Below are 23,617 nucleotides of genomic sequence, written 5' to 3'. Positions count from 1 at the left end.
GAGCGAGCAGGCGGCGGGCGCGCCCGGACGCGGACCGGCGGCGGGCGGGGCGGTGCAGCGCGGCGCGGCGCTCCCCGCTTCCGGCGGGGCTGGCAGGCGGGCGGGCCGGGCGGCGGCAGGTAATGGCAGCGGGTGGTGCCCGCGGGGCGCAGCCGGGTCCATCGGGCAGCAGCGGGGGCCGGGGCGGCCTCTCCTTGGTGCTGCCGGGGCGGGGAAGGGGCCGGGGCCGGGGCCGGGGCCAGGCCCGGAGCCCCAGCGCCTGAGCCCCTGCCCGCGTTATTGCTGCGGGTCGGGGTCCTCGGGAAGAGCCCGTCCGGTGCCGCGCTGCGGGTGCCCGGGCGGGGGGAGCGGAGGTTTAATCCCTCCTTTGGTGCTGGCCGTGGGGCCGGGTTGTGCGGGTACAGCGCGGTGTAAGAGTGCGGGGGTCGGAGGGAGCTTTGCCGTCCCTTCGGGGGCCCAACGGTTCAGTGTCCCCCGTTATGCATGCGCTGTGGGGATCGGCGGGTTAACAGTGCGGATAGCGAGCCTTACAGTCTCTTTGTTTGGAAGCTGAAGTTGTCTCTGGGTCGCCACAGGAGCTCGGTCTAAGGGAATGGGAGAGAAGCAGCTGTGTGGCGGAGCGGAGGAGGGGTGCAGCCCCTCTAGGGCCGTGTTTGCCCCCGTTTCCTCACATGCTCCGCATGTGATCCTGCACGGCGCTGGCGGCAGCCCTCAGTACTTGGTGCTGCTGCTCCGCGGAGGAAGCAGAGCTCAGCGCTTTTGCTGTCAGAGCCTGCGGAGGGCCAGCAGAGGAGGGTGGGTGACTGCTGGCTCGGGTGGGTTTCCAGCAGGCACGGAGCTGTTTTCAGCAACGGGTTTGGGCTGACTGGGGAGGGAAGGCTGCTCGTTGAAAAGTCTGTTACAGTGACTATAGAATCCCAGACTGGTTTGGGTTGAAGGGACCTTAAAGCTCATCCAGTTTCAACCCCCTGCCACGGGTAGCGACTCCTTCCGCTAGGGCAGGTTGCTCCAAGCCCCGTCCAACCTGGCCTTGAACACTGCCAGGGATGGGGCAGCCACAGCTTCTCTGGGCGCCCTGTGCCAGCGCCTCAGCACCCTCATAGTGAAGAATTTCTTCCTAATGTCTGATCTCAGTCTTCCCTCTGTCAGGTTAAAGCCATTCCCCCTTGTCCTGTCCCTGCATGTCTTTGTCAAAAGTCTTCCTCCAGATTTCTTGTCGGCCCTTTCAGACAATGGGAGCTGCTCTAAGGTCTCCCCAGAGCCTCCTCTTCTCCAGGCTGAGCAAGTCCAGCTCTCTCAGCCTGTCTCCTCACAGGAGAGGTGCTCCAGCCCTCTTGCCATCATTGTGGCCAACTTTGGACCTGCTCTAACAGCACCATGTTGGAGAATGATAATGAGATACCAAAGAGTCTCCCCAAGCAATAGTGGGGGAGGCTGTTGTGGGTTAGTTGGTCACAGTGACCCACACAAAGCTCTTCTGGCTCTTGACCCTTTGATTCTTTCAGGGTGGTATGAGGATAGTGATGCCCTCAGCAGTATCATCAATCTTGATGTGAGGAAGGACTTGGGCTGGACTTCCTCAGTCTCAGTCCTGGAGCTCATTCACATGAGCGAGTACGTTGAACGTCTGCTGAATAACTACTTCCTTTTGTTGCAATGTGCTTGATATTAAGACTACAGCAAAGTGCAGGGGTTTGATGGATGTGTACAGGAAAAGACATTTATCCAAGTGAAACAAAACTGGGAGGAGGTGCACATAGCAACAGTCAGAAAAATAATAGAGCCACCCAGAACTGGGATTCCCTTGGGTCTGAGTGTTGCTTGTTAATCAGGCAGGGAATGGAGCATGTAATTCTTCCTTGTGTGTAAGCACAGGTCCAGGGTGTGGTAATACATGCATGGACTGATTTTGATGTGTAGTTTTATTATTGAATTAATAGCACATCTGAAAGGAAAACAGGAAAAGGAAACTGCCAAACAGGTGCACCTTGGAAATTAATGATGGGAAAGAAGTGAAACTGGAATTGCAGAAAAACACAGTCTGCATGAGCAGCAGCTACCAGAACTTCATAGATACAAGGGAACTGTCTTCCCTGGTTAAATATTGGTGGTGTTTTGTGTAAGGAATCTCCAGCTCAGCAGAACAGTCTGTTCTCCAGCACATCTTTTTGTTATCAGAGAATCAGTTTTTATTAGACAACAAGTATTCAGGTCTACCAGTGTAGGTGCAGAAAACATATATGCTTGGAAAAATGGAAACAGTTATCTCTTTAGAGCCTGGAAATCAGTAAATGCTTCTGATGTCAGAAGTGTGATTCTTTAGTTTTTAAACGTTTGACTCTTTTTTTTTACTTTTTGAACCTGGGTGTGTCATTTTTCTTTCCTTATGACTGGCTATACAGGGTGCATCACTTGCATCTTGCCACGAGGATGATCAGGGGACTGGAGCACCTCCTGTATGAAGAGAGGCTGAGAAAGTTGGGGCTGTTCAGCCTGGAGAAGAGAAGGCTGCGTGGAGACCTCATAGCAGCTTCCAGTATCTGAAGGGGGCCTATAGGGATGCTGGGGAGAGACTCTTCATTAGGGACTGTAGTGATAGGACAAGGGGTAATGGGTTAAGACTTAAACAGGGGAAGTTTAGATTGGATATAAGGAGGAAGTTCTTTACTGTTAGGGTGGTGAGGCACTGGAATGGGTTGCCCAGGGAGGTTGTGAATGCTCCATCCCTGGCAGTGTTGAAGGCCAGGTTGGACAGAGCCTTGGGTGCCATGGTTTAGTGTGAGGTGTCCCTGCCCATGGCAGGGGGGTTGGAACTGGATGATCTTAAGGTCCTTTCCAACCCAAACTATTTTATGATTCTAAGATGTTTATCTAAAACGAGTGGGCTTCTTGAGTTGTGTTATATCTAGTGGAATGCTGCTTTTTGATAACTCTTTTATACTGGTGCAGATGGACTTTCTTCTCAATGACAGGTCCTGCTTAAGGGTACGTTTTGAGTACATGGGGAGAAATCACATGACACTGCACTGTCAGGAAGTATCTATCCGCTTATACCAAGATCCCCAAGTAGTTTCTTACATCCAAACTCCAGGTGTCTCCTCCTCAGTACCTGCTAGTTCCCAGGAATTCAGAGGATTATATTTAAACTGTTCCAGAGTTACCTGATGTGAGACCTGTGCTTTTGTCTTTTCCACTGTTGGGAAATGGCTGGGGAAAATTCTGCTGTCTGGAAGCTACAGTCTGGTTCACAAGGACCTGGCATCCAAGAAGTCTTCTGCTCTGGATCCTCCTTCCATTAACATTTCTGCTATGGAGCCCTAACCTAGAGCCGAGGAATGGAGCTGTCTGCCTGGCTGTGAAGAGCATGTTGGAGATATCTGGGGAGTCTGGTCTGCCTTTCCAAGGGGTAGAGAAGGTTTTGGCAAAAGCACTGTCCACCGTTTTTTTTTCCAGTGTGGAATTGTAAGGTTCCTACTAACGGCTTCCTTCTTCCACAAGATGCCACACTGGGATTAATTTTATGCCTAAGGGGCAATCGCCCAGTGCTGTTTAAGAACCAGCTCTTCCACTTCTGACCAAGTGCTTCAGGTTGGCTCTGAAGCCAAGTTGTGATCAGTGTAGGGACAAGTGAGGACGCTTAGTGTCTTGCTGACCCTATGGCAGTACTATCACTGCTCTGTAGGAAGATTTGGCTCTGGTCCCCATGTGCTTCAGGACCTTGCTTTGGGGACACTTGCTACTGGGCATCTCCAAGAATCTCATATGAAAGGCATCTCTGGATGGCAGCAGTTGGATACAGGCCCTTACCAGGGCCGGGAAGTCCCTGGAAGCTGGGAATGCTGAGGGGCTGCCCTGGGGGGCTGTGGAGGCTTCCTTAGCATGGGGTGCTGTCCTGTGGGCTGCTGAGCTGAACAGGGAATGCTTTTGAGCTCACTGAGTCATAAGAATTGGTGCCTGGTGTTACCATAGAAATCAGATCAGCTGCTAGGGGTGGGGAGTCCTTGTCCCTTGGCTCCGCTGCTGCTTGCATCTTTCCAGCATGAGCTCACTGTGTAAGGGGACCTGATTTCTTGCTCCTTCTCTCTTCAGGATCAGAGGGGGTCAGATAGCTCTCACAGCCCTCACCGGAGCTCAGGGAGTAGTTTTCCTTGGGTGTCTGCTTGTGTGCAGTGGTCAGACCCTGTGTGTTTGCTGTGCTGCCTTGCTGATGCGCTGCCCATCTATGTTTTGCTTGTTTGTATTTCAGGGAACTTCATTTGCTTAGCAACAGCTCCCAGCCCTTTGGGAGCCCCAGAGAGGTGAAAACTGGTTGTAAAGGGATGAGTAGCAGATAAGAGAGGACAGGAAGTAGTGAGCGTGGAGTGATCTAGAGAGAGGGCACAAACACCAAATACCCGATTTCCTGTGCTCTCAAAATGCATTCCCAAGATAGGTCATGAGTGTTGCCCTGAGCACAGATGTGACGCCTTCCAGGGCTCTGTTTCTCACAGGTTTTGTCCTCTGGGCTTACATCTGAGTAACTGTTTCATCATCTTCTCTGGATAAATGTACACATTCAAGCTCTAGGGATGGAAGATGCAGAACATCATTGCCCCCCCATTCGGCTAAAGGAAATAGCTTCACCGTGAACATGATCTTTCCACACAAAGGCGTTGCGCCTCCTCAGATCATCTTTGAACCCTTTGCTCTCCTCATAGTGCAAAACAAGCACAAGCCTGTCTGAGAAGCAGCGTTACAGAGAGTCTTGCTTATGCAAGGTGTCATTTTGTTTTGTTACAGTTCCTCTTGGCTTGCTGCCTGTTGGCTGCTGGATTGCTGTCCGTGTGGTCCGTGTGAGCAGTCCAGATCTATGTGCTTGTTCTTTCCAGTGTTTCCTTGCTTACTTCCAAGGCACTGAGGATAACAGCTGTTTCCTAGGGGTTGTCCCTAAGAATTGGTACCCCTAGGAGGTGCTGCGTGCTGTGCTAGCTCAGTTCTGCGTTTGACACATCATCTGCTCCACCTGGGAGTGAAAAATACCTGCAAGCAGCAGCAAATGTACTGAGCTGCCTGTTTCTTGGACCTCTTAATTTCTTGGTATCCTCAGTATTATGTAATGTTTGGTGAAAAATACTCATTCTGGCTACATGGCTTTAGATTAGATGATTCCTTGTCTTATAGGAGAAAGGTTTTGCTGGGTGATGCTGAAAGATGACTGTTGTGTGTGTATTGTTCTCTCTGTCTTATTAGCTCAGCCTACGAAATCCTGTTTTAAGAAGCTGTTCACTTTTGTGTTTGGATCCCAGCACGCTGAAGCAGGCACTTCAGTGCTGTTGAGAGCTCCAGCCCTCCCTTATGGGGAGAAAGGAGGGTGATTCCTGGGAATGCTTCCAGCACTGGGCCAACTGTGGAAACAACTGGGCTTGGTGCCAGCCCTTCGGAAGGAGGGGGAGCTCAGAGCTGGTACAGTGAACGTATCAGGCAGGGGCTGGTGTAGCCTGTCGCCTTCCTCAGCATCTTGTGGCTGCTCCATTTCAGGAGAGAAACTGCTCCTCACAGAGCTTTGGCCAAGCAGGGACTCCGAGAGGGTTGGTACGTGCTCCTGGTGGTCTTTTGATAGCAATTGGCACCAAAGAATCTGACATATGTCAGTGCTTCTGGCTTGGAGGAGTAGGAGGAGTTCCTGCCTGTGTTAAGGGGGAAGGGAAGTATGATCTCTGGATACGTAAAGGGAGGATTTGGGGGAAATCAGAGAGAAGAAGAAGAGCCTCTATGGGGAGGTAAACTGTGATCTCTGTGTCTCACCCAGCAATCTCTGCAGTCCTTGTTGTAGACACTGCAAAATAACCCACGGTGTTTGGGGACCATGGCTACAGACCCGCTCTCAGAGCTTCAGGATGACCTGAACTTGGACGATACCAACCAGTCCCTCAGCCAGCTCCAGCTGGCCTCCATAGATGATAACAGCTGGCCAGCAGATAATGTCCCTGCTTTTCCTAAGTCAGGTGAGTATCCTGCTTGTTTGGGGTCTGGGTTCCGACCAAAAGGGATTGTTTGTCCTGCAGCACTGTGGTCATATCTGCATATACAGAGAGGCCCAGATCCATCTGAAAGCTTTATAGACACATTAATCCTGTACCACACCCAAGTGAATTAGCCCTGCCACTGAAACAGCACTAAAAAGCTGAGAGCAAGCTGATGTAAATATGCTTTCCTCCATCCTGTGGCTGACTGCACTTTGGTGCTGACAGTACAGACATGCTCTAAGTCCTTGAGTATCCTCTGTTATGGTCTCTTGCAGGATAGGTTGGCCTTCCTGAGTGGAAGGGTCTTGAACTTCCACATGGGGGTGGGGTTGGAGATTGAGTTGCTGCTCTGGAATCCTGTCCTGTGGACTGCTGCCCAGAGAGGTCAGGGATATTAGCTCAAGGGCTTATAGGATGACTGTGCATCCAGGGATGATGTTAAGATCCTTCTGCTCTGGAAAGCCATGATGTTGCCCTTGGCACTTGGATTTTGGTCTCTGAATGTTTGTGACCTATCAGAACAGCTGTTTTTGAGAGAATATACAGTCTGAGGGACATGTTTGGACCTCATAGGATTGACAGGTCTCTTCTGAAGCCATTGCTGCTCCTGTCCTCTCAGAATTTCAAAGGAGGGTTTTCAAGGTGGACAGGTACATGCATTAGTCCCTCCTGTGTTGAAGAACCATTTTTTCTCATCCCTGTACCCCTGGCCAAGGTGATCCAGATCCCTCCTTCTAATTGCTTGTTCCTTGTGTTTTGTGCAGAGGACTCCAAAGGCTCCCCTGAGCCCGTCACTCACCTGCAGTGGGATGATCCCTACTATGATATTGCCAGGCACCACATTGTGGAAGTAGCAGGTAGGAGTCTTTCTGTTTTCTTTTGTGATGTCTTTGCAGCTGGGCTGAGGAAAGGTCTTTCTAATGGGGTTGTTGGGGCACCTGCTTTATGCCAAGCCCATGTGGCAATGACAGCTGGCATCCTAAAGAGAAGAAGTACCAAACTTCATGTATGCTTGCTGTGTATGTAATTTTCCACTGACCGTGGTTAATCTTGCATTGCTTCTTGGCTCTTGGTTTCTTTTGCTGAATTGGTTTAGATGTGGCCCTTGACTATGTCCTGAGCATAGGATGTGGGTTTTGTGTGATAAGGCCACAGAAATTATGTAGTTATACAGTACAGTTGCAAGGTCCTCAGCTGATGGAGTAATTCACAATAAGTCTGTCAGCTCTTGTATCTGAGTGGCCAGAGCTTGCCATCCTGTCCAGAAACAGCATTTACAGAAATAGGGGGAATAGACCCATGTCCGACTGCAAGGAATGACCTGATCATTCAGGGTCAGGAGCATTTGGATTTTCTCTATGTGGTTGTCTTATTATTTTAATGACCCTGACCCATGGCAGTTTACTGCTGGGGCATCCATAAGAAAGAGTTTTGGGCATATTCTTTATGTTGCTGTGGTAAGCATGAGGGAAGGGTAATCCCAGTTTGTCTTGTGTTCCAAATGCCTCTTCGGCCTGTTGCGACTCGATTCACGCTTCCTTCTCCTCAGTTATCTATGGCCACTTCCTACCCCTCCTATTGCCATTCCTCTGCCTTGGTCCCTGCCCCACATGTGAAATTGCAGTGAAGCAGAGCACAGGCTGGAGTCCTTTGGACTCAGGGTTGCTCTGCAGCAGGGTTTTAAGACAAAGAGAAGATTCTCAGGCACTTACCTTGGTAAGAGTTGTCCTGGCATCGTTCTTTTCTGGTCTGTTTTCTAGAATGAGCTTTCTTTCTCCTACCCTCTCATGTTACATCATTTGGGAAGCAAAACAATAATGGTAAACTCAAAACTTTGTTGTCCTTTGTGCCTCTGGCTGCTCAGGTTCACAGGCCCGGGTATTTAATGTTTGGGCCATAGTGTCTTGTAGATTTGCCACTAGTGCTTTCATTTGCAAACGTGTTACTAACCTTCTCCATGAGGCTGGAGTTTTAGCACTGGGGTTCCTAGAGGTCTGCACCCCAGTGTCCCTACTGCTGGAAGTGGGAAGGGACTCCACCATTTTCAGTGATAACAGCTAGACTATTTGTAATGCAGATGGCAGAGGTAACTGGCCTTTCAGGACTCTGGAAGCTGATGAGTTAACTGGCTCTGTTGTTCACTTCAGACAAAAAGTGCTTAGCAAAGGGTTTAGATCAGAGACATTGATAAGCCTGGAATGCCAGCCCAAACCAAGGATATGCTTTGTGTGCTGCCTCCTGATGTAAGCACCAGTCTCTCTGCGGGGTTTCTGTTCCAAGGTAACACCATTTAGGTTTTTTTCCCAAGCTCTCTGAATGGAATATCACTCCAGTAGAGGTGTGTATCAGTGGCCTTTGGAATGTTTGACACATTGTCTAGGATAGCAAATGAATTATCTAACTTCCTGAAAGGATCTGGAAGTGGTTTGATGGCTGACTGGGAGCTGTGCCTGCATTCTGAAAGAGATCTCTTCCCTGACAGTGGTTTAAATTGATATTTCTAGTGAGCTGTCTGTCCCCGTTGTGTCTCTGCATAATGCAGAAGCAGCTCAGAGAAGCTTCTGTTGTTGGTTGCTCCTGGCCAGTGTTCACCAGTAGCTGGTTTATCTAAAAGCATGTGATGGTCCCACACACAGAACGTGGTTGATGCTTTTCTTGGCATTGGAACAGTAGCACAGCTCCAAACAGTGGATTTACTGCCACATAGTTTTGAGACTCCCTTGTGTCTCATCTCCTGAAAGCAGGATTTATGAAGTGGATCTATGGGGCCTGAGTTGTAACTTGGCCTCTGAGGTGATGCTGTTTGTTCAGATTTTTTGGTCAAAAACAGATATCATGAACTGTTTGGAGAACGGGTGATGGTCTCTGGGCTGTTGTCAGAGTCAATCTGGGAAAATGCTGTTAGAAATAGCCTGGCGAATCGAAACTGCACTGCAGGGTTAACATGAAACTGTTTGCCTCTGGCTCTCCTGACAAGTTGTGCTTGTCAGCACCTTCATGTGCAATGAGCGCTCCTCATGCTGAGCCTGAAACAAGTAGCTCCAACCCGGTTCTCTCCTAAATGCTAGCAAATGGCAGCAGATCAAGGGTTGTTTTACCCATTCTACTGCTTTCTGAGCTTTCTCTTCTGTGTCCTTCCCTGTTGTGCACTTGAGAGCAGAAAGCATATGGCTAACTCTGTTCCTGCCTTCCCTGAAATCCATTCTGGGATGCTGGTGCTATTTTGAGACAAAACCAGAAGGCTGGTTCCCATCCTTGGGCTGAACTCCATGATCCCAGGGTTATCCTGTGTGGTCAGAAGAGTAATTGCTTCTTGCAGGAAGGAGGGGTGTTAATTTAAACTTACTAAAAGCCCAGTTTTGATGGCAGAAAGTTAACACACGCATTTTCTAGCTGACCTGAATTCCTGATGGAGTTCAAGGCGTGCTGGATTTGAACATCCTGGATATCTGGCCTAAAGAGGGGGGAAAATAACATTGAAGATATTTTGCTAGAAATTTGCTAGAAAAAGAAGGGATTTGCTCTTGTTTTTCATTTAAAAATAGTTCAGCAGCTTCACAGAGAGTCTCCTTTTATGCCCTGGGCTCCAGTCCCTTCTGGAGACTGGGATCTTCCTGGAAGAGGCTGTCCGTGGGAAGGAGCAGGAATGTCATTGCTGTCCTTTGTGGGCGTGTGTCATAGGAAGATGGCAACAAAAGGCACCCAGGCCCCAGTTCCAAGGGAGTACAACAAGATGTTCCAGTTTTGGGAAGCGTTCCTTTAGTTCTGGGGTGCAACACTGTTCTATGGTACTCTGCCTTTCCCTGCAGACCTGCCTCACGGTGTGAATTTCCTGGAGTGTTTTACGCAGGCTCTGGAGAGGTTTCCGTGTGGTTGTGCTCTTCTTGACTCTTGAGTTCCTCTTTCTGTGGGCATTGTAGCAGAGAAATTCGTCTTCACACATGGCTAGAGGCTGGAGCAGAGGCGGCTCGGTTTCACTGCACAAACCACTTCTGCAAAGTGTGGTTTCTCTTCTTGCTCCAGCCAAATGGCATTCAGAAGAAACACAGGCTTCTGGTTAAAGACTGTTGAGGAGCTATCCCGAATTGCTGTTGTGTGTGAGAGTTTCTGTATCCTTCTGTTAATTCCATGCCAAAGGTGCTGCTTCCATCCCCTTGAGGGTTGAGGCAGACTGATGTGCCATAATCTTATCCCTGAATGTCAGCAGAGGCTGAATTGCAATGGTATGCTTAATAACAGGCTGAAGGAGGTCTCTGGAAAGGCAGTTCCTATTGGGAACCTGGAGCTGTGTGGGAAGAGCAGGACTCTGGACAGCTTTAGCAGCATGTTCGCCCCTTGTTCTTCTGCAGAGTCCAAAATACTGGTCTCACCTTTGTGGTCAATATGCAAACCTTATAGCTACAAAGTGCATCAGCATTCCCATGTTACACAATAACTGGTTTTCTTCTTTTTGGGATAAGAAAACTGGGGCTTAGGATATGACCGGTGAATGAATTCTCCACTGCTGTGGAGGCTAGAAGTTGGTGATGCATTAGTCAGCACAGTGGCTGTTACTATTTGCTTTAGCTATGTAGTCCCTGCCCTCTGACTTCAAAGCTTTGCTGAAGCTCAGAGCATGTTTCTGATAGCTTTTGTGGGAAAACTGCTGCTTTACACCATTAACTGTCAGTCTGCAGGGCTGCCCTTGCAGAGGAGGCATGATGCTAGTGTGTGTAAGACCTGTGATTGAAGAGGGAAGGCAGGGTGGAGAGCTGGGGGTGTAACTTACTATGAGTTACTAGATTAAAGCTGCAGTTTCAACAGTGAATCTTTATTTCAATGGTGAATCTGGTACCAAACCTACCTGAAAACCATTGTGGCTGGCTGTTGGCTGCAGGTGGAGAACTGTAACTAGTGCTGATGCTTTGTTGTTGCTGCCTGTGATTGACATGAGGAGGTAAAATCAATCTTGGAGCACCAGTTTCATTAAGAAGGCAAAGTAAACACAGGCAAACCTTGTGCTGAAAGTATGTTGCAGTGTGTCTTTGGTGGCAGAGGCCTCTGATAACAAGGGTTCTTCTCCCTTCCAATACGGTACGTTATTATTGGCCCCATTTAATACAGGGTGCATCCATTTCTGCTGCTTTTGGGTGTAGTTTCTGGCTTTGACTTATGTAATTTTTGTTAGAGTATTTGTATGATACAGAATGATGAGCTGCATCTGCAGAATTGGGCCCATCAGAGCAAGCCCAGCTTCTGAACCATGTTTTGACATTCAAGATCAAGGGAATGGAGAGTGTCTAAGGGGTTCTGAGCTCCTAAGGGAGACCAAGGGAACAGAGAGTTTCTTTCTACAGCCCTGCTCTGGAACTCTCCATCCTGTCTTGACAGGCCTATATGGGTCTGTTGAGTGCGTAGCTAGAAGAGTGATGGAGAGGGGCTGGGCATGGCAATAACCACTTTGTAACCAGTCTTTGGTCATTCTAATTGGCAGTTTATATTCAATTCAGAACCTACCAAACATTTTCTTTTAAGCTGTGTGTTGAAGATCTAAATTGTCCCTATCTGCAGCTTATTAGTGCAGCTTATTTAGTTCCGCTTATTTAGCTTCTTGCAAACCAATCCGTTGGATGTGTTATTCAAACACTATGATGCCATTCTCTGTACACTTCTGAAGCTGCTCAAAGGACCTTCACATTCGGATTTGATTCTGCTTGACCCTTTTAAAAGAGCCAGGACAGTGGTTGCCATTTTGGTGGTAAGGAAGGTGTAACAGTAGGGGTGAGAAGTTTGACTGATAATACAGGATTAGTTGCAGATTCAAGACAGAAATTTGGGAATCATGGGTTGCTGTTACTGCTTCTAATTGTTAGGTAAGATTGCTTTGGAGAAGAGCATGTGAGAACGATGAAATAGAAGGAGCATGATTGCTGCAAGACAGCAACTAAACACATCCCAGTGGCAATCCAACTAGCCTCTGAGACTATACTCAAGATTACTTTCTGGGAAAGGGTACAAAGCTTGGCTTGCTATAACCTTGTTTCTGTTCCTCCAGACCAGGGTGCACTTGATGGGGCCCAACCAGGTAGGTAGACTTTTTGTGGCGCTAACATTTGGTACTGTAGATCATGGTATTCCTTTAGCATGACCATGGCCTGTGGCTGGACTGTCTCAGGGGAGCCCAAACTTTGCTCAGCTTTAGGCTGCATTGGCAACTCTTCAGGAGTCCAGAGCCTGCACCAAATTGTTGTCTGAGGGCTGCACCTCTGCTTCCAGCACAGCAGAACCATTTGAGCCAAACTGGGCATGTGGGCTTCACTTTGGGGCTCTTGGGTCTCAGTGTAAATCCTTTTCTGTCATGGTGGTGGCCTGCTTGGACCAGTTCAGTTTGAACTGGGATTTGCCTCGTTGTCATGTGTGCTTTGGAAGCTCATCCTAGGATTGCTTTCTATTCCTTCGTACGATCTGCTGCTGCGCTCACATGCCAAGCAGCTGGCGCTTAAACTGGATTCTCCAGCTGAAAGCAACTGTTATCTGTTTCTTCTCCATTTGGCTGCAGAGATGTTGTGTTTTGGTAGCTTATTCTAGCCTGAAGCTGTGCTAGACTGCTCTGTGCTTGCTGAGCATTTGTTAATACTCTCTGGACTGCAGCCCCAGTCTGCCTGCCGGCGCTTTCACACTTCTCAGTGTAGGTGAAAACTTCTTTTGGTGTGAAATTCTTGCTTCTGTTTCTGAACAGCAGGTCAAGACCTTCACACAGTCCATGGAAATGCTGATCTTCACTTCCTCATTACATGGGCATCTGCCATGCTCTCAGGCATCCTCCCATTTCGCATTCTTTAATCTGATAATCTGACCCTTTAGTATATTTTGTATCAGTTAGAGCTGCAGCCTCTTGTTAAGGCTTTATGATTTGGATATTGGGAATATTTAGGTAGATGTTATGCGTTAAAATACTTCTACTTTGAGCTCCTTACCTTCTTTAACTGAGGGGCTAAAGCCATGCTGCCAACAGGCAACTCTACTATATTTACACGCTGCCCAGCTGTGTCATAAGCTTGGCAAGAGCCTGAAATTACATGAGAGAAGTTTTTTACTGGCCGTGGCTCTGATGAACATCCAAATCTTTGTGAAAATTGTGTAGTAATGTTCCAGAATTATGCAGTGGTGTCCTCTCCTTGACTATCCACTCTTTAACTTTGCTGGTTTACCAATAGCACTTAGCTTCTAGAGGCAAGTTTTATCCATCTTCATTCTCTCAGTATCAAAGTACTAGGATACTCCCATTTGAATCTTTCATCGGGGTGGGCCCTCAGTTGAGGGCACCTGATGAAGGTAGGAAGGAGCTGAGTCCCTGGGCTGCAGTGAGTAGTATGACAGCTTCCAATCATGGCATAAAGGATATATTTCAGGAGAAATACCTAGAAATACAAAGCAGGATTTGCAGGTCAACCATGTCTTGTCTGTGTTGACTGTACAGATTCATTTAACAGGGAGTCCTGTCTCAGGACAGTACTTGGTGGGAATTTGTGCACTGTTATGTTTGTATTGCTGCAGGTTTCAATCTGAAACATTAGCCTCAATATTTAAACTTGAGTCCTTTCAAAAGTGTGATCTTGCATCAATGGCTTAGAACCACAGCAATGATGTTCCATACCCCTTGTCTCAGAAGTGCTGCTCTTCAGGTGAGAGTTAAAATCGAGTTTGGGCTTTAAAAGCACCATAACAATGTTAAGGAGAGTTGGCATGTCCATCAGTGCTGCAAGTTAATGCCTCTTTAGATGGGCAGCTGTCTTGACTGGAGAGGCTTTGCATATTGGCTCTTTGTTGTTAAAAAAGATATATCTGGATTACATCCTATGGAGAGGTAGGTTTATTTCAAGTGTAATGTATGAACTTATTCTCAAAGGTTTGCACATTGTTAGGGTGCTCTGTGAGTGCTGATGGCCACTGCTTCTCTGTTGGTTTGTTGTTAACTGTTGAGCATTCCTCATCTGGGAGAGGTAGGAGACAGCCTGAGAAGCTGAGTGACTACTTCATGGTCTGTAGTTGTGTTTAATGGAAACTTTAGCTATTTGCAATTGCAAACAAGGGGTGAAACCCTAGATACATAAGATTAATATTGCAAACAGGAAAGCAAACAGTGCAGGGGATGGAGCATCTGGGAAAGATCAAACACGATAAGAATCTGGTTGGTTGGAGGCAGAGAGGCCACCTGCAGACAGTTTTCTCTGACAGCCACGAACACATGGAATGGGCTTTAGGTTCTTGCTTATGAACTGCAACAACTGATGTTTGCTTTGATGCTGAATGTTGCATTTTGCCATGTCTGGAGGATGCAGGCTGACCTGATCTGTGTCAGGAGGAAACAAGATTGGCAGTTGGTTGTTTTGACAGTGTCCGTGCTGACAGGCTGAGCTCAGTGTGATGAAACCAGAGTGAAACCCAGAACTCAGTGATGGGCATGCTGGTTCCTGTGTAGGTCTCATGCATAAATTCACTCTGCTTTGGAAGGCAAAATGGGCCACTCCTTTTCCACTCATCCAAGGGGCTATAGATTATCCAACCCTAACTGTTCTATGATTCTGTGATCTTCTGGTGTACTTGGTCCTGGAAATTATCCAAGGGAAACATGCCATCTCCCCTTTGGCAGAATCATGGATTGTTCATTTTCTCTTTACCAGCACTCCCAGACCTTTTCTTCAAGGCTATATAAGGAACAAGATTCCAGATTTTGCATAGGCCCTGCCATAGGCTTTCATGTCATTCCAGAGGAAGGTCTTTAAGGTATGTGGCTCCTGAACTGTGATTTGTGAGGTGAGGAAATCACTGCCCAGGAGCCCGAGCTGAGCATGTGGCCCCCCACAACGCTGCTTGAACACAGTTCTTCACAGCCAAGGCCTGCCTTGACCAAGTTTGCAGTCTGCTTCTGGCTCTCAGACCATCCACTTTGGTGTAATGCAGCCTCTCAGTTAACTGAAGATAGCACCTATTCTGACTTCAGCACAGAGCTATGATCTGCAAAGATCTGTAGTCTTTCTGACCATCTTCTTTAATCACTGTAAAACTCAACAGATTCTCAGATGCTGCCATCTTCTTGCTGCTCTGTGCAGACAGGACCCTTTATATTCCATATAGAAACATACAAGTAGCTCAGGATCATTGGGAGGAGTTACAAGATGCCATATTCCTTGCCCAGGACTTTGTAGCATGCATCTTTGTTTTACAGACAGCTTATGTGCATTAGACCCAGCCCTAAAGCTCATAGCAAGCTACTGAGAAACTCTGGGCTAGGCAGAGAGTGGGCTGCTGTGGGATATGCAATGTGATGTTGGTCTTGTGGCCTGGCTGTGACTGTATCTGGGTGTTCCCAGATGAGCCTTGCATCACTCTCTCCTAGTCCTGCATTCTGGGTCATGCATCCTCCCTAATTGCCCCTTACCTCCGCATGTGTATGTCAATGTAATGGCCTATGCCAACCCTTTCCTGGTCTGTAGCTAGTGCTGCTTCAGTGTTCCAAGCTTTTGTAGAGGTTCTGGCTTGTGTGCATCAGTAACTTCTGTCTCTTGTGTTGTCTGGTGACTTGAAAATAGGACTTGCGAGGGAAAAATAGAAACAAACTACTTCCAAGAGAATCTGTTCTTGTAGGCAGCATGGGGCTAAAAGTGGCTTAGTGGCATCTTAATGTCATGGCTGGTATATGTAAGTCCTCTGGTTGCCATTTGCAGTGCAAGGTGGTCGTCTGTTACTAACAGGCAGCATTCCCGGGAACCTCAGGTTTGCTGTCCAGGGTTCAGTTTGAGATCTCAGTTGCTGCACAGTAGGTGTAACCAAGCAGTAGTTGAGGCCAGAGCCCATACAAAGGTGAGAAAATGGCTGCATGCTCTAAATAGTGTAAATCAGCCTGGGGAAAAGGATATATTGCAAGATTGCTGTGCATAAGTAGTGATCCTTGCTGCTTTTCTGTGCTGTGGTCTGTATGAGATGGTTACGCTCTAGGGGAGCAAGGTGAGTAGCAAGAAAGATGGGAAGACTTTAACCCTTCACCCTAAAGGAACCATTTCATCTCCATTGGTGCTAAAAAGCAGGTCATCCTTACGGAGATGGATTGTGTGTTGTGTCTGGGAGAGAACCAGACTTTCCTTCTAATTCCCTGTGTCCAAAAGATTTGTGGCCTGGTTCTTCCTTAGCTAAATCTCTCAGTTCCCCTGGCACTGTCTGCTGATCTTGTCTGTGCTCATCTGCCTGGATTTTGATCATGGAGCTGAGATCTCTGCTGGTGTAAGTCCATTGATGTATGAAGATTTACTTTGAGGAAAACTTGGCTTGTTGTTTCTGAAGCCTCAAGTGGTGCTTGGGAGTGTCCTCCCCGAGATGAGGATGCTCTATGGTTTGTTTGGCTCCAGTGAGATGAAGACTGTTTTGTGCTGGGTTTATACATAATATACTTTGTTGTGCTGCTCTTTGCAGCTCCTTCCAGCTCAGGCTGGAAAAATACCTCTGTGGATGGAAAATGTAGGAAAGAGTGAGCAGCTTGTTCTGCAATCCCCTGGAGAATCCAGCAGCTCTACTTGGTCCATGTGTAGAAGAGGCTTGTGATGATGCTTGCTTCTCATCTCTGGGATGTGGCTGGCTGGGACTGCCCTATTCCTAAGAATGTCTTGGTTTCCAGGGTATGAAATGGCTTTGATTTCTGTGCAGGATAAAGCTTCAGGTGAAGCAAGGAGGAAATGCATGAGGCCATGGGCAGTTGGTGTAGGACTGTGTGCAGGATGGAAGCAGTTGTTATGCCTGTGAGGGCAGTTTTCTCTGTGCCTCCCTGCCACACATCAGGAGCAATGTCCAGGGGCAGTGTTGCAGGATTAATGCTCTGACTACTCTGTACTTGAGGCCTGCATCCCTACATGCCCCAAGGCATCCTGGCTTCCAGTCCTTCCTTTTCTTTCAGGGCTAGAGCATGGCCTCTGTTCTCTATTCACATTGTTTACTTGCCAGGCCTTTGGTTCAGGTTTCTGCTTCCACACTAGGCCCATGGTAACTGCTGGAAATGAGGCGTAGCTTTGCTGGCATCTCTGACAATCCAGACTTCTGCCTTGTTATGGTGGTTTCCCATTCTCTGTTTGTCCCTTGCTGCCAGGACCACAACGTAGTCCTTAAACTCCCTGTAATCCCTGCCATTTCATCTGCAGGTGATGACAAATACGGAAGGAAAGTCATTTTGTTCAGTGCCTGCCGGATGCCCCCAAGTCATCAACTTGATCATGTGAAACTGCTGGGGTGAGTAGTTTCTTAGGAGGCTGCTGTTCTTAAGCCTGATGTAATTCCCAGGTGCTGGATTCTTGAGGCCAGATCTATCTGCAGTAGTTTCTTTAGCTGGATGTGTCCTCCCAGAGCACTTGCCTCCATTGCTGGGGGTGCAGACCCTCTGTTTAGACACACAAAAGTGAGTACCCAAGGAGAGTGTGAAGTGAGCTCAGCGGTTGTCTCTTCTCAGGTACCTGAAGTTCACACTGGACCAGTATGTGGAGAGTGATTACACACTGGTGTACCTGCACCATGGCCTGACCAGTGAGAACAAGCCATCCCTGAGCTGGCTGCGGGATGCCTACAGGGAATTTGATCGGAAGTGAGTAAGGCTGCAGCAAGCAAGGCTGTAACATGCTGTTCCCAAGCCTAGTGTAGGTTCCTCCATGTAGCTTTTGGATCATCATTTACTATCACTTATTTCTGCTGTTTATGGAGGTGGGTTGCTGTTTAATGCAGGCTGAATCACGGCTCCTTCTGTAGTTACCTCCTTTAGGCTAATAGGCAAGCAGCAAAACCGGGTGTCACCCCATGGTATAATTATTGCTTCCTGGTGCTTGGTGAATCTTGGAATACAGTAGCGTGTGCCCTTGGGCTGCTGAGTGGCCTGACACAGCTACAAAGCATGGGAGAGCAGAGGCTGTGGGTATGGGAGGTGGTGAGGCTCAGTGAAGAAGGAATGGAGCACCAGGGTGCCTTCATGTGGAAAGGCTGGATCCTCTCCTTAAAGCACAGCTCATCCTTACATAGCTTCTCCTGGCAGGTACAAGAAGAACATCAAAGCCTTGTATATTGTGCACCCAACGATGTTCATCAAGACCCTGCTGATTCTGTTCAAGCCTCTGATCAGGTAGGAAGCACTACAGGAGGCTCACCTGCATCCTCACATTGCAGGCGAACAATGAGGCATTCTCAGTGGGCACAAGATGAGCCCAGCTGCAAAGCCTACCCTGGAGACTCATCCTATGGTGTCACCTCTTTTCTGAGGTCAGACATAGTCAAACACAAGTACTGTTTTAAGAACCTGCAGAGTCTGCAGCTCTCTGCTGCTGCTCCCTTTTTGTCCAACCAAGTAAAATATTGCAGGCTCTGCTAATAGTGAATGAGGAAGTGAAAGCATCACTCCAAATTATATGTAATTCATTGTGAAATCCTAACTCTGTAAAGTAATTGAAAGCAAAACTTTCTTCAGCCTATTGCTGGAAGGAGAAATCCAGTGTTTTAGGGAGCCTGCTGCTGCTGGAGCTTCCAATGTGACTTGGAAAGTCTTGGCATCTCCTGGTAAAATACATGGAGGTGGAGACCACTATGTGTGACATTTCTGCTGCTCTATATCTGCCCCTTTGCCCTACTGATGTATCTTGCAGAACCCTGCTCTCCTTGTCTGTAGGAAGTCTGTTCTGATACTGGATTTCCCCATTCCTCACATAATCCTCTTTTCTCTTGTTTTCAGCTTTAAGTTTGGACGAAAGATCTTTTACGTGAACTTCCTTAGCGAGCTGGAGGAGTATGTGAAGTTGGAACAATTGGGGATCCCAAGCCAAGTGCTGAAGTAAGAATGCTGCCATTCTTACATTTAAGAATGCTTAGGACTCTGTGAGAGGGGACTTCTCTGGAGGAATGGCAAAGGGAGGAAGAGATTGTTCCACTCGGGCAGTGGTTTTGCAGGGAGTGGTGACAAATTGCCTTAGGGACTGTTGTTTCTATCCATGCTCCTCCCTCTGTGGCCACGGTGCCCAGTTCTGTCCCTGTGGAGCACCAATCCTGCCTCTCCTTTGGGGCTTTCTGTAGGCTGTTGACCCGGAGTTCATAGTTCATCTGCTGTGTTTGGGGACCTGCTCTGCTCCCTCTGCACAGTTCAGCTTGGTTTTGGGGCTTCCCAACATTGCCACAATCCCAGTCCTATCAGGTTGATTCCCTGTCCCTCACGCACACATGCAACTGTCTCATCGCAAGCAGTGCTGCCCTGGCCTCCTGCCCACGCTGTCATCCTCAGCTACTCCAGCTCTTGATTCCAGATAGGTATTCCTTTCTCCCTGCTTTTTCCTGGTAACCAGATGTTTGATCTTGTTGCTCCTGTGCTCCAGAGCTGCATAGGTGGAATCAACCACACTAGGCTGGAGCTGTTACCAGTGGGTGTGCAGTGGCTCACGTGCAGCGCTGGGTTCATGCTCTTTCTGGGAGGTGGGGTGGCTCCTTACTAGTCTGTGTTTTGCCACAGATACGATGAATATCTGAGATCCCTGCAGAAACCTTCACAAGTGCCCCTGAAGCCAACCCCTCCGCGCCCACCGCTGCCAAACCAGCAGTTTGGAGTCTCGCTCCAGCTGTGAGTATCCCTGGATTGTGTTGCTTTTGCCCTGACTTGCTTGGTATGAGCTCACTGTGTTTGAAGCTGAAGAGCAGCACAAGTGGCTGTAACCTTTTGGGCAGTTCAGACTTCCTGCAAAGCTTTCATCATTCTTCTGAGGAACCAGACGACCAGATCCTGACCCGGTTCAGTTCCACCTTCTTGATTCCACAGCTAGATTGGGTCTAAATTAGGATGGGATTGCTTCTGCAGCTAAGGGTCACTAAGGGGGGAGCAAAACAAGGGCCATGTGGGACAGCTTTGTGTCACTACAGACTTCCTTTAAACAAAGGAAGTCTGTTGGAGGCTGGTGGAGGTGTCTTTAGGGCTGTGCTGGTTGAGCAGTGCTGCAGGGCTGTTTCTTAGGTTTTTCCATATCATAAACTCTTATCTTAAAAGCACTTCTGTTCACACTTGTGCTGATCCCATCCCCCATTCCTGCAGGCTGACGCAGGCAAACACAGACACTGGCAAGGGCTAGTGATACTGGCTAAGTGGTGAAGGTATTTTTAACTTGGAGTGTGATTTTCCTTCCCCGGGGAATGAGGAGGAGCCAGTACCCTGTGGCCAGGCAGATCCTCTGGAGCAATCTGGCAACACATTCCCCAGCTTCAGCACGTTTCCAAATGGTGTTTCCTGTGGTGCCGTGTGCCTGAGCTTGTGAGTAGCCTGAGAGGGGTGAACAGCTCCATGCCATCAAGTGGTACAGAGAGCAAACACCTTAGCATCACTAGGTCTTCCCTGACAGCTGTTGGGTTGATGCATCTTTGCTACAGGAGTGAGATGGATAAACTTACCCCATACATATTTCTCTCGTGTCAGCTTCTTTCTACCCTTGCTCCTATGGGGAAGTAAACAGGAAGTTTAACCCTTTTCATCTTACTCATAACCAGCAGCTTTGCCTTCTGGGAACTCCTTTGCCTTGGAATCTACAGGCTGTGGGGTTTACAGAAGAGAGAGGATTACTCCTCTGGTGTAGTAATGAGCTCATACTTGCTCCAGTGAATGATGTAGCGTGATGGGTGAATGGGAGAGAAGGCTGGAATAGTGGCTGAGCCACGGACTGGGATAGCAATATCCTATAGGGTAGGGCTTGTGACTTAAAGACTCAGGGCTGCATGCAGGGTAGGGAAGACCAGTCATTTGTAACCTTTTGTCTCTTCCCCCAGTCTCAGGGAGAAGAGCCCTGATCAATCTCCTGTGCCTCTGGTGGTCAGAGACACCATTGCTCACTTGCGGGACCATGGTAAGTGTAGAGGGGGAACTGCAGCCCCTCTTTATTCCATGTCAGTGGCCTCTCCTCCATCCAAGTTCCCACCCAGAGTGTGGTGAGGTAAAGAGCAACAGTCTACAATGAGGTGTAAAGGCCGGAACTAGGTGAGTTAGCGTTCAAGAGAGTGTGCAGGGCTCAGGAGACCTCTTTCTTCCACTCATCGCTACTTGTATAAGAGCAGCAAAATGCTCCTTGTATCCTTTGCCTGGTAGTGGAAGCAGAAAGAATTGCCTTCTCTAAAAAAGAGACTTGTTGTCATCTGTTTGAATGCCCAAGGCATGCATTTATGACTGTTAAGACCAGCATTTTTAGACTCTCACGTGTCTGATCTTCCTTCTCCATCTGGTCTCCCTTCACAGCTCTTACCACAGAGGGGATTTTCCGGAGATCAGCAAATACACAGGTTGTCAGGGAGGTCCAGCAAAAATACAACATGGGTAAGTGCCCAAACTCAGCAGAACCCCTCTCATTTGCAACTGGAGCTGTGTTGGATCATGGCTCCTCTCCTTCTTTGATAGGCCTCTAGGTGAGGCCCCATCATGGTGTGACCCGAGCTGCAAAGGAGAAGCACCTGATACTTCTGCTGTGTAGTAACCACGTTCCTTCCCACTTACATTCCTGTTGCTGCCTTTTTCGTTCCTGAGTAAGTTTCCCTCTTTCTTGGGGTGGGATATACCTCCCACCTTAGTCAGGTTATACTGTATGGACTGAAGATGACCAGGAAGAAACTTTTTCATCTGTTACATCTCATGACTTCCAAAGACTTAGTGCTGGATTCGGCAGTGCTTTGCACATGCTTTTGGGACACATTTTTCCACTCTCCTAAAAGCTGTGGTGCTTCAGTACCCTCTCTGTGTTCTTTAAAGTCCTGCTTCCCTAGTTCTGAGCTCTGGCCACCATGTCCCGTTCTTTGTTTGGAGGAAGTCCTGCTTTGGCTACTGCGCACTGAGGTTCTGCTCTACTTTCTCAGGTGTGCCTGTGGATTTCCAGCAGTATGAAGATGTCCACCTCCCTGCTGTGATTCTCAAGACCTTCTTGAGGGAGCTTCCTGAACCCCTGCTCACTTTTGGCCTCTACAGCCACGTTGTCAGCTTCCAGAGTGAGTTGTAACAAGAGTGTCCTACTCCTGAATGTTACACTGGCCAAAGGCAAAGATAGCCTGGGAGGAGGGCATGCATGGGGTACCCCGTGACTGCAAACCGGGCCGTCATCACGGTGAGTGCTGAGGATTCCTCACGGACCTGCTTGTCTTTCCCCTCTTTTTAGATGTGGAGGAGGAGAATCGTGTAGGTGTTGTTCGCAAAACCCTCCAGACTCTGCCAGAAGAGAACTACCAAGTGCTCCATTTACTGACAGCCTTCCTGGTGCAGGTGAGCGGCTCCAAAGGTGGGCAGGCTTATGCTAGTTCAGTTGCCAGTGCCTTGAATCAGCTTTTTAACTGCTTGCTCTCTCTGTTCCTTTGAGAGGAAATGAGTCCCAAGACAGGAAATTGCCTTTCTTTACCTTACTGTTAAACAGATCAAGAATGATCATGATGATCTAGCCTAAGCAGTTACTTCTCATAACACTGAGATGTGCAGGTGGGCATTAAGCCTGTGTGGTTTGTACAAGAGAGGCTGAGAGTTCCCCAGGGTTATACATCTGATGTGTGTGTATATATGTATGTGTATATACATATATATCTATATATATATGCAAGACTAGAAGAGGGGTCTCTGATCTGCCCCACAGCGTTTTGTGCTGCCAGGGAAGCCACTGCAAGGCTGCTGTAGCAAGAGGGAAGGTAATTTTGTTTTGAGTGGTGACCTGGACCTGTTGAGATTTTTGCTAGCAGTGCTTTTGGTCCTATTGTTATGATGTGGCCTGGTGGTTAAGCTGTGGTGGCAAATAGCAAGTTATTGCTCCTCACCTTCTGAATGCTGGGTGTCATGTGTGTTTTTGTCTTCTGGCACTAGGCCTTCACTTTCTCTCCTCCCATTTTACCCTGGCAATCTGTCAGCTCTGGCTTTGGGGAGTGTAGAGGGCACCTGCTGTGTTGTTCTGTAGGATTCGTAACGGGCTCTTTCCTTCCCATACAGGTCTCTGCTCACAGTGACAGAAACAAGATGACAAACACCAACCTAGCAGTTGTGTTTGGCCCAAATCTGCTGTGGGCCAAAGATGTAGCCATCACCCTAAAAGCCATCAACCCCATCAATACCTTCACCAAGTTCCTGCTGGACCACCAGAAGGAGCTCTTTGAGGATGTGGAGGCCTGAATCCAGGCCAGCCCACACCAGCACACTGTGCTCACCTTCCCACCTTCCTTCCCACCTTGTCTTGGAGCTGTGACCAAGCTGACTCCAGTGCAAAGGGGCTATTGATCCTCTGGGTGATGAGCAGAGTGAGGGCTGTGGAGATGGTGGAGGAAGTGTGTAAGTAAGTGAGCAGAGACCCACTGCTCAGGATGGGCAGGGGAGCTGGTCTCCCTGCTGCTCTGAGTGGAGTCCTGGCCCCCCTGCCAGTCTGTGCAGCTCCTCCAGGCCTCATCACCAGCCTGCTGCCCTATCAGATGCCCTGCCTCTTTCCTCCTTCCCTTTCTGCCCTCCTGGTCCCTTCCTCAGCAAAGATCTTTATTGTTTCAGCTCCCAATAGTGCCAGCTCACCCCCTTGCCTCTGCTGGGCTGTCTGCGTGAGGGCAGCTCGCTGGGTTTGTGGCAGAGATGT

General features: G+C 48.4%; 1 protein-coding gene across 2 annotated transcripts; it reads left to right on the top strand.

The window, feature by feature from the left end:
• Positions 1-99: 99 nt before the first annotated feature.
• On the top strand, positions 100-23,617 carry ARHGAP1 (Rho GTPase activating protein 1). Of its 2 annotated transcripts, XM_062635846.1 has the most exons (14): positions 100-119; positions 5,801-5,984; positions 6,770-6,862; positions 12,040-12,069; positions 17,174-17,261; positions 17,479-17,610; positions 18,052-18,138; positions 18,742-18,840; positions 19,510-19,617; positions 20,808-20,884; positions 21,271-21,348; positions 21,882-22,010; positions 22,178-22,281; positions 22,990-23,617. In XM_062635846.1, exons 2-14 carry the CDS (start codon positions 5,846-5,848, stop codon positions 23,167-23,169), a joined length of 1,344 nt encoding a protein of 447 aa, XP_062491830.1. In that variant the 5' UTR covers positions 100-119; positions 5,801-5,845; the 3' UTR covers positions 23,170-23,617. The 2 variants fall into 2 exon arrangements, with proteins under 2 accessions (XP_062491830.1, XP_062491831.1); XM_062635847.1 differs by lacking the exons at positions 100-119; positions 12,040-12,069.

The sequence above is a fragment of the Pezoporus occidentalis genome, unplaced genomic scaffold (genome assembly GCF_034315485.1).
Source record: "Pezoporus occidentalis ecotype Australia unplaced genomic scaffold, CSIRO_AGI_Poc_V1 ctg46, whole genome shotgun sequence".
Classification (NCBI taxonomy): Eukaryota; Metazoa; Chordata; class Aves; order Psittaciformes; family Psittacidae; genus Pezoporus; species Pezoporus occidentalis.
This window is presented reverse-complemented; position numbering and strand designations above follow the sequence as displayed.